This window comes from Eimeria maxima, genomic scaffold (assembly GCF_000499605.1).
Source record: "Eimeria maxima Weybridge genomic scaffold, Emw_scaff132, whole genome shotgun sequence".
Taxonomy (NCBI): Eukaryota; Apicomplexa; class Conoidasida; order Eucoccidiorida; family Eimeriidae; genus Eimeria; species Eimeria maxima.
Genome location: NW_013563470.1, coordinates 45,997 through 55,711, shown reverse-complemented (window position 1 = coordinate 55,711; position 9,715 = coordinate 45,997). Strand labels below are relative to the sequence as shown.

General features: G+C 52.9%; 2 protein-coding genes across 2 annotated transcripts; both read right to left on the bottom strand.

Annotated features, from left to right (window-relative positions):
• Positions 1–66: 66 nt before the first annotated feature.
• Positions 67–4,951, bottom strand: EMWEY_00016320 (poly(ADP-ribose) glycohydrolase, putative; the record flags this gene model as incomplete). Its single annotated transcript, XM_013477484.1, has 7 exons — positions 67–187; positions 816–873; positions 1,046–2,137; positions 2,223–2,369; positions 2,731–3,395; positions 3,534–3,570; positions 3,835–4,951. The coding sequence occupies 7 exons, from the start codon at positions 4,949–4,951 to the stop codon at positions 67–69; spliced, it is 3,237 nt and encodes a 1,078-aa protein (XP_013332938.1).
• A 1,422-nt stretch (positions 4,952–6,373) lies between these two features.
• Positions 6,374–7,562, bottom strand: EMWEY_00016310 (60S ribosomal protein L23, putative; the record flags this gene model as incomplete). The annotated part of the gene is made up of 4 exons (XM_013477483.1): positions 6,374–6,667; positions 6,831–6,904; positions 7,076–7,117; positions 7,553–7,562. 4 exons carry the CDS (start codon positions 7,560–7,562, stop codon positions 6,374–6,376), a joined length of 420 nt encoding a protein of 139 aa, XP_013332937.1.
• Between the last annotated feature and the right edge of the window lie 2,153 nt (positions 7,563–9,715).

Here is a 9,715-nt window from a genome sequence, read left to right as displayed (position 1 = left end):
TATATATATATATAGAGAGAGAGAGAGAGAGAGAGAGAGACAGAGAGAGAGAGAGTACTGTGGATTTTAGTTTGCGTTGTTTTCTGTCTTCGGCCGCTTGCCTACTCTTCCCTGCTCGAGCCGCTTCCTGGTGCTGCTGCTTGCGTCGTTCTCGGCGTGTAGCAGCAAGGGTCTCAGAAGTGAGGCCCTAGCAGCACGTTGCAGCAGATAGGGGAAGACACCCTGCTCCCGGAGAGGAGGAGACGATCCCAGCGATCCCTGAGCAAGCAGCTCCCTCAAGAAGACAGGAGCAAATGTCTACACCTTCCCAGTTAATTTCTACTCATTTGCCTCCCAAAAAAACTGATTTATTATTTTTCCCTAATCCCAATCCAAGGAACAGCAACAGTAAAAGTCGGCAGCACCTGCTGTTGCTGCAGCACAGAAATGCTGCATGACCCTCCGTCGAAACGCAGCAGACTGCTTCAGCAACTCCATTTAATACAGCAGGGTTTCTCAGCGCTGCTGCAGCAGGCCCCAGCAGCAGGAGAATGAGCACGAGCAAGAGCCGCAGCAGCAGCAGCAGCACCATGTACAGCAGCATGGGCAGCAGCAGCCAGAGCAGCAGCAAGTGCAGCAGCAAGTACAGCATGTGCAGCAACAGCAGAAACAGCAGGATTCCCACCTCTATCAGGGCATTCCAAAGATCCGCGCATCCCCAACGTGCCTCATGTAGGACTGAAGACAGTAGCCGCTGCAGCAAATTTTGCTGCAGCAGCTGTGGGACGCCCCAAGCAAAATAACGCATGCGCCTACCGGAGATGCTGCAGGCTAACCACTGCAGCAAAAACTTCAACTGGGGGTCGCCCCCAAAGCAGCCGCATCCCCAATTGCCTGCAAGCACCACGTGCCGTAGCCAGCAACAAGAACATCATCGAATGCAGAAAGAAAAGAGGTGCTGAATGGCATGGGGCAGTGGCGGGCGAAGAAAATGCAGCAGGAAAGCACAACAACAGCAACAGCAGCAGCAGCACACGATCGATTGCTGCTGCACTTCTATAGATACCCGTGGTGAAAGGCCTCAAGTAAGACCCTTTTAGCGCCGTAACTACAGCTCCCGATTCAACAAGTCCTGCTGCAGCTGTTCCGTCTGAAGCGTCTCCTGATGCAGCTGCTGCAGCTGCGGCAGCTTCTGCTGCAACATCTTCTGCTGGCAGGTGCATTGCAGCGGAGACCTTCTGCAGATCTCGCAGCATCAACGGGACACAAAATTGTTGAGTGCGCGGCAACACTTCTCTTCCAGCTGCACACACGCCGCTAGGGTCCCCAATAAGGTCAAACACGTCTGTTGCTGCCGATGCTGCCGCTGCTGCTGCTTGTGCTGATCGGGGAGGCCCGAAGCGCGCAGCATCTAAGACGGCTACCAAAGAGGCGCATTGGACGCGCAGAAGCGGGGACCCCACACACAGAGTCCCTCGCTTGTGCCTTGTTGCTGCTGGTGTGTTTGTCTCTATGTCTGTGTCTGTCTTTGCTGCAGCAAGGGATATCTCGGCGTTTCGCTGCTGTCGACTTGCAGCAGCAGCCTTAAGAGGGAACAGCCACTGTACAAGCAATGGTGTTTTGTCTACAGTCTCTACTCCCTCTGTCGCATTTAAGGTCTTCCTAGCAGATGTTGATGTTGTCTCCTCTGGGATCGGATCCCCAGAGTCCCCTTTATCTCTATCCTCTTCATCGTCTGAGTAAAGCGACAGCAGCTGCTGTTCCCGCCCTGCAGCCCCGTCCCTAGCGATCTCCTGTGTATATCCTGCTGCACCTCGTCCTCCAGTTGCCCCCCCTCCTGACTTTGCTCCTTTTGCTGCTGCCCCTGCTGGTTCAGTTGAGTCTCCAATGTGCTGCTGCTGCGGCCTTCCGTCTGTCTGTAGCTGTGGTCTGCTCAAATGTCCTGTTCGGCTTGTGCTGTTGCTGCTGTTGTTGCTGCTTGTAGTGCCATTTTGTTTGTTAAGGAGACACCTGAAGCTGCCGGCGTAGCCGCGATAACCGGAGAACCGAACGCAGCCGACAGCATGCGCTGCTTCCCCAAGTCGCAAGTGCTGCGATAACGGCCGCAGCAGCAGCAGCTCAGGACAGACAGCAAACAGTATTTCTTCTTGCAGTGATCCTGAAACAAAACCAACAAAACAAAGAAGGCAGTGTACGGACAGCCAAAAGAATGAGCCTCAACGGACACACAAGCAAAAGCAGACGGACAAATGACTCCTCCTGCGCTCCCATACACTCCACTGGGAACTGGTGCTGCAGCTCTCCTGCCGTTGTCGCAACAGCAGCAGCAGCACCAGCGACAGAGAGAAACCCTGGTTGCATATGCATATGTTCAAACAGGACCACCTGAGCTGCAGCAGCCCAAAAGACCAGCAGCCGTAAACAGGAACCTACACAAGATCAGAAGCAGCTGCTGCTGCAGGAACAGACAGCAGCCGTGGCAGCAGCACGAGCAGCAGCAAATAATTCAGCGGCTGCAAAACTAGCAGTGAAGAATGCGGTAGATGCACCAGCAGCGACAAAAAGCAGAAGTAGAAGCAAAAGCAGCAAGTAATGCAGCAAGAGCAGCAAGCAGCAAGAGCAGCACATAATGCACCAAGAGCAGCGAGCAGCTGGAGCAGCGAGAGCAGCAAATAATGCAGAAGGAGCAGCAAAAGCAAGCAACAATGCATAAAAAACATCAAAGAATGCCGCAAGGGAGGAGGAGGGTACCATGGTAAAGAATGCCGCCTCCAATGACATTGTTGGCGAAGTCTGCGCGTACATCGATATCAGCACTTGTGGGGATTCCTCCGCCTTCTGCTGCTGTTGCTACGATATCAGGAGGCAGCAGCGGCTGCTGTTGCAGCGCCACTGCCTCGGCGCTGCAACACCAAGCTGCTGCCTGAGCACGAGAGAAGCGGAGACACCGCAGGACGAAGCAGCATGGGAGCTGCAACGGCCATGCACCCACAGGTACTGCACACAACACGGAGGGGCCCCACAAGAAGCCATCTCGAACATCCCCCGCCCTACTGCTGCTGCTGAAGCTATTGCTGTTGCTGCCTGCAGGTTGCTGTTGCTGCTGCTGCAGACAGTCGGCTGGTGGCCGGGGATGTGGAGACCCTTCTGGTGGTGAGGCTGGAGACGTCTCTGCTGCAGTTGCTGCAGCAACAGCAGCGCAAGCGGTGGCAGCAGCACAAACAGTCTTTCGGGGGAGAAACTGCCGGATTTCTTCCTCGAGAAGCAGAGACACCGCAGAAACCGTCTCCTCCTCTCTGCTGTCTCTGCAGCAAAGAGAGGCAATGTGAGGGGGGGCAAAAGTAAACGGCAAGATGTTCTTGAGGTTGCATTTGGTATTGAAGGCCTCCGTTGCTGCAGCCATGCAGCAGCAGTACCTGCACCCAGCAGCACACCGCAGCAGAGGCTCTGCTGCTGCTGCAGCCAGTGTTTCTGCTGCTGGTGCAAGCCTTTCTGTTGTTTCTGGAAGTCATCCTGCTCCTGCTGCTGCAACAGCCAACTTAACGTCTCCTCACCTAACGAAACAGTGCAACTTGGCAGCCTGGGCCGGAGCTGCAGCGGAAGAAAACGCAAGCAGCAACAGCAGCAGCTGCACGAGCAGCAGCAACGGCAGCAGCAGCAAATGCGCAACGAAAGCACAGCCTAACGAAACGCGTGCCAGTGGAGGAACGCCGCAGGGGGAGGCCCAAGGGGCCTCCATTGCAGATGGAGGAGAGGAAACCAACGAAGCAGAAGAAACAGCAGCAACAACAACAGGAGCAACAGTCATGGAGCCAGCACCGAAAAAGAGCAGTCAAATCCCATCCAAGGCAATACCGACAGCAGCAGGAGCAGCAGCAGCAACAGAGACAGCGACAGAAGCAACCGCACCGCCATCAGCGGCCAGCAGCTCCACCGCCAGCAGCAGGAGCAACAACAGCACCACCAGCAGCAGCAGGTTACCTGTTAGGTTGTAGAAATAAGCAAAGGATATGTCCCCAAGGCTAGGGAAGCCTGCAGCAATTTCCTGCCAATCTGAAGGCGGCAACAAACCGAAGAAGCCCAAACCAAACAAAACCCATCCTTCGCCTGCACTTAACTCTGCTGCGCTGCTGCTCACGTGCTGCTCTCCCCCACTGCTTTTGCTGCAACTGCTGCTCCTGCAGCCGCTACTGCAGCCGCTGCTGCAGTGCTTGTATAACTGCAGCCTCAGGCGGCACGACCCGCACAGGCAAGAGCGTGGCCTTCTCTCCTCCTCTGCCCGTTTTACCGTTCCTGCTAAGATTGCTTCTGCTGTTGCTGCTCCTGCCGTTGCTGCTGCTGAGAGGTCGCCGCAGTCCGCTGTTTGTGGCTTCTCGTCGCTCGGCGCTGCTGACCTGGAGTTGTACGTACACCTGGGGAATATCCGTTCAGCAGCCAATATTGCCTTTATCAGCTGCGGCAGAGCCCTTGAGAAGAAGGCATGCGCTGCTGGTGCTGGCACTGCAGCAAAGAGACGCTCTACGTTGCAGTAGGCCCTGGGAGTTAGGCGTTTGGGTGGTGGAAACACCTGCTGCTTCTGCTGCTCCTGCTCCTGCTGCTCGTTTGCTGCTGTCTGGTGATGGCAGCTGTTTGCATCTGCCTCAGAAGCGATACCCAGGCTTACGAATGGAAGAGACATTTGCTGCACGAAGGATTGGCGTTCTAGAAAGCCCGTATGTATAGCATCTTGTATGTCACGTAGCATCTTTTGAAGCTTCGCTGCACTGAATTGTGGGGGGCCCTCCTCCACCAGGTCCCCCCCCGCTGCTTGGGGATCCCCCAAGTGAATACGGTCACCTGATGCATCTAGGCCCAGAGAAGCCCTTAAGACCGCAGAAGCCCGTTGCCATTCTAAGGGGGGCTCCAGTTGATGCAACAGGAGCAACCGCGGCTGGCAGTTGGGCCCCCCCTCCCTTTTGTCTTCAGTACCCATGGAGCCACACCCTACGCTCCATAACGGGGAACCTTCCTTGCCCTGTGCAAGAGTGTTCTTGACACACTTTAACTCCGTCGCTGTTCGAGCCAAAGGGGGCCCCGTTTGCTGTCTTGGGGCGCTGCAGTGGGGCCCCCCCTCTCAGCTGGGGAGCCCTTTTGGTCCTCTGTTCTGTGGTTTAAAACAAGAAGGACGCGGCAGAGGGTGGGCACATGGAGGCCCCTGTTGCATGTATTTGCGGCTCTGCCTCCTACATTTGAATCCAAACCCTCGACTGCTCGAAGGCCGTGTGTGCACATCGAAAAGTTCCAGTTAATCCGCCCTTCATGTCCTCCCTATTTTTTCTCTTTGCCAATTTTGTCTTTAAAATAACATTTTTATGCGGCGGTCCCCACTAAGCTTCCAATGTCATGTAGTCCAGGGGGCCCTACAGCTCCATGGGCCCTCTAGGCTCGAGGCTGATGAATAGGGGATGGTCGCACAGTGGTAGGGTCTCTTTCATTTCTGCGAATGATGTGTATATTCAGTTATTAATGCAAAAGCGTGCAAATTGGAGGCTCCAACGAAAGAGAACAATCGCCCCATAGTAGAGTCGTGTAGGGCCTAATAACCGTGCAGCAGCGAGACTAACAGCAGCTCCTGCTGCCCTATTATAGAAAAACCGCCATCCCATGGGTCTATAACTGCAACTGCCTATTTGCGTTTGCCGCCAAATCTTATAAATTCCTGCGCTGCAGATTTGTGCCGTACCTCCACCAGTTAACCCCCAAACACACCCCCCTTGTTTTGCATGTACTAAAAGGTCCTTCCAACGTTGTATTACCCGTGCCCTACTAAAGGCGCATGCGGCCCGTATAGCGTATACACACGAAGATGGTAAATATGACCCTGTATGCAAGTAGCACGCGTTCGCCGTGCCACTGCCTCTGCTGCTTCTGCCGCCTGCGGGTGTGTACACACAGGAATGTGTGTGTTCACACAGTGTGTGCGTGTAAGTGTTCCCTAGTCGTGTGCGATTTCCATTCAACTGTCTCTGTGTGTGTCTAAGTGTTTCCTAGTCGTGTGCGATTTCCATCCAGCTGTCTCTGTGTGTGTCTAAGTGTTTCCTAGTCGTGTGCGATTTCCATCCAGCTGTCTCACTTTACAATGCATATGTGTCTAACGTGCAACTAATGCATGCAGGATTTGCAAATGGTACAAGTCCGATCGATTTTTAGCCGCCGGGAAAATCCAGAAAAAGACCCAATCGCTCCCAACCCCTTATCACCAGGGGTCGGGGGCAACCTTGCTTTGGTTTAATGGCACCAGCTCCAGCAGGAGCAGCATGACATCAACAGTTACTGCTGCAGTTGCTGCTGCAGCCGCTGCTGTAGCTACAGCTGCACGTTGTGCTGCGATTTTGCCAGTCCAACTGCTTTTTTCTCAGCAGATTGCAGGGGCAGCAGCGGAGATTTTGGGCCATAATTCTGCGCACTCCTTGGCGACAGGTCCGGTTATGGCAGACCCCTTCATCTCGCCTTTGTTATTGCAAATAACTCCAGCGTTATCTTCAAAGTAAATGAAGTAGCCTTCCGCTCTCCTCCAGGCGCGGCGCTGGCGCACAATGACTGCTGGGTGCACCTTCTTCCTTAGCTCGGGCTTCCCTTTCTTCACCGTAGCCAGCACCAAGTCTCCCAGAGAGCTGGATGGCAGCCTGTTGAGACAGGAGCCCCAACCCTGCAGCAAGCAGCCCCACAACATACATCGTCTATGCTGCACCACGGGACTTCGCTGCCTGCAGTGCGGTAAGTAAAGCAAATCCTCGCCGACGACCCTATAACTAACAGCATCAATCAGCTGAATTGGTGCACAAAAAACAGAAAACAAATGGTAGTCATACCTTCACGGCAATGATGTACAAGTTCTTGGCCCCGCTGTTGTCGCAGCAGTTGATGAGGGCGCCCACCGGAAGACCTGCAGCCGACACCGACCAGCCAGACAAACGTGATTACACATGGTACTCTTCGTCTGTTGAAACATTCCCAGACACCGCATACAACGAACAAGAACGGGAACTGCAAAAGCTCCCAAATAAGCTGCAACCAGTTCGAAACCCATATCCAAAGTTCCATACGCAAAACTCACCGAGGGTCACCTTCATCTTGTTGCCACCGGCACCACCACGTCCTGCAAAGAAACGACAACGGCACGTCTGGTGATACAAGAAAGTTGGAGCGAATGCCGGGGAGGAAATTGCCTGCGGCCACAGTGTTCTTACATGCGCTTCCTCAGGTGCATCAAGTTCCCAGCTGCAGCTGACGGAATGCATGTGTTTTCTCCTCTGTTCTACGGAAACCAAATCATAAATGTGCCGGAACTGTGCTCGCATTTATTCTACTGGGGAGAGCATTGGCGTAAACGCCGCTACGAGTGCGCATTCAAAGCTGATCATCTGCAGATTCCCTCTAGAGCAGGTTCCACAGAGAGGAGTCGAGCTCCAATCATTATCGGCGTCCTAAAATAATCACATTTAGAACGAAACAAACTGTAAACTGGAATTGGAGTTCAAAATGGACGCCAGAGCGCTATGAACACAGCGATGCGGCATCACCCCACACGTACCGCGCTTCATCGTGCTCTCTGGGGAAGACCTGCAGATAAATGTCAGTCGTTCTGGCCTAAACTTGCCCAGTGGCACAAAAGGAAGATTTGCGGTCCGAAAACTGTTTCGTGTCCTAGATGAGGCAGCCACCCTGCACCCACAGAGGTGCAGGCGGCCAGTGACTCCAAGCCCCACCGCTGCAATCTTGCCAGCCGCATGCATGCACAGGTAACGTGAGAATATCAGATCTGCAAATCTCCGCTAAAGTTTTGTTATATCAACCTTCAAACAGCTGTGGCAACATTGGTGGAGTGTTCCTGCTCGTATGCAGCGGCGAATTGCTTGCTTTTTACCTGATACCTTGCCGTTGTCCTCGTAGTTTAACTACTGCCCTTTGCTCTAGAGCGTGGCTTCAACGGATTAAGTGAATGTGAGGATAAACAGGTGTACGGACGGGAGAATGCTAAAATGCACAGTTAATACCTTGACTTCAACTAATTGCAGTGGAGCATCGCACACAATACTCACGGTAGCGGGACGTTCGAATTCGCGAAAAATTAGATATTGTTATTTTCCCTCCAGTGCTTGTATTTGTGGTTTATCTATATGCATGTGACTGCAGAGACCCTCCATATCAATCTTCCAGACAACAGCTGTGGATGGCAGGATAGTCTTCCTATCATTTGTCTGTCGCATGTTCGTCTCAGAATATAGAAACTCATTTACGACCCAAATGCCATGATACCCGTTGTGGCATTCTGCTGTTCATATTCAAGCGCTGTACAGGGCACAACGCTGGAGTCAACATAATTCGCCGTTTTCAGATTGAAATTTTCTATAAAAACTGGACCTGGGCGAACGCCTCAGAATTCTCACGTAAAATGCCTATTTGCAAGTAGAAATGCCAATGCCGTCGATACCTGCTGTTTTAGTGCCGTGCTAGGGGGACCACGTGCCCCCTTTCTCCACCTGCAGCGCTCCTACTTCTTAAACGCCTCTTTTGCGCACTTTTGCTCCTCGTAACGCTTCTTTCTACAGTAAGCATCTAGATGCTTAATTTTCCACCGGGGCATCGTTAGAGTAGCAGGCTTCACCTCGGGGCGTCCTTAGTGCGTTTCACGTGCGCCATGATACAACTACTTTTGGAAGGCAAATGATGTGACCCTGTAGGCATGCATCATGCGTCCGCTTTGTCACTGCCTCTGCTGCCGCCCGGGGATGTGTACACACAGTGCTTGTTTATACTCATGTTCACTTAGTCCGTTAAAGCCACGCTCTAAAGCAAAGGGAAGTAATTAAACTACGAGGAAGACGGCAAGATATCACGTGAAAAGCGAGCATTTCGCCGCTGCTTACGAGCAGGAACATTCCATTCTCCCTAGTCGTGTGCGATTCCCATCCAGCTGTACGTCTGCAACTCCATATTGGGTGACTCTAGCTACACGGAAGTTCCAGAATCAGCAAGCAGCGAGGAGCAAAAGCGTACTGGAGGCTCGGCCGCGATAGCTCCAAGACCCCACTTCACCTGTTTGAAATTAACTGGAATGTCATGCTGGTCGTTCTGAAGCACCGCCAACATTCCATAGGGAGGTTCGGAAGGTACAACAGAAAAGGTTTCGTGGCAACGTAACCTCCCGCCTTTAAACCTGCGAGTGCCTGGGGGTACATCTGCTCGCCAGCCTCCTTCAGCTTCATTGAAAGCTCACGTAGAGCGGCAAGATTACTACCTAGTTGAAATTCGGCAAAGGCTACAAAGAGCTATGGAGTAGCGAACCCCTGCTTCCCGTGCGGGATAAACAGGGGTGAAATACCATGCACAGCATGCACCACAAACTCCCACAGTAAAAACGGTTGCCTATGACTCACACGATAAGGGATTGCTTGGGTCGCAAGACCCTCATTCCCTCATCAGTGCAAACATCGTCCGGTCACAAATGTCTCTTGAGTGAAAATCATATACATAAGCCACCGGAAAAGACGACTATTCAATACAAGAGGCAACTAGAAACACCGTTAAAAATTGCGCGGAAATTCGCACGTAATGCCCGCACCTCTACATGCAACGACCTGCTGCATCATCATCAGCAATTTTCTGTGTAGAAATGAAACGTCGGCAACACGGCAAAAATGTGCGCCAACGCCCTATGAATTTTCATTCACAAGCCCGCTATAGCCATGGTGAA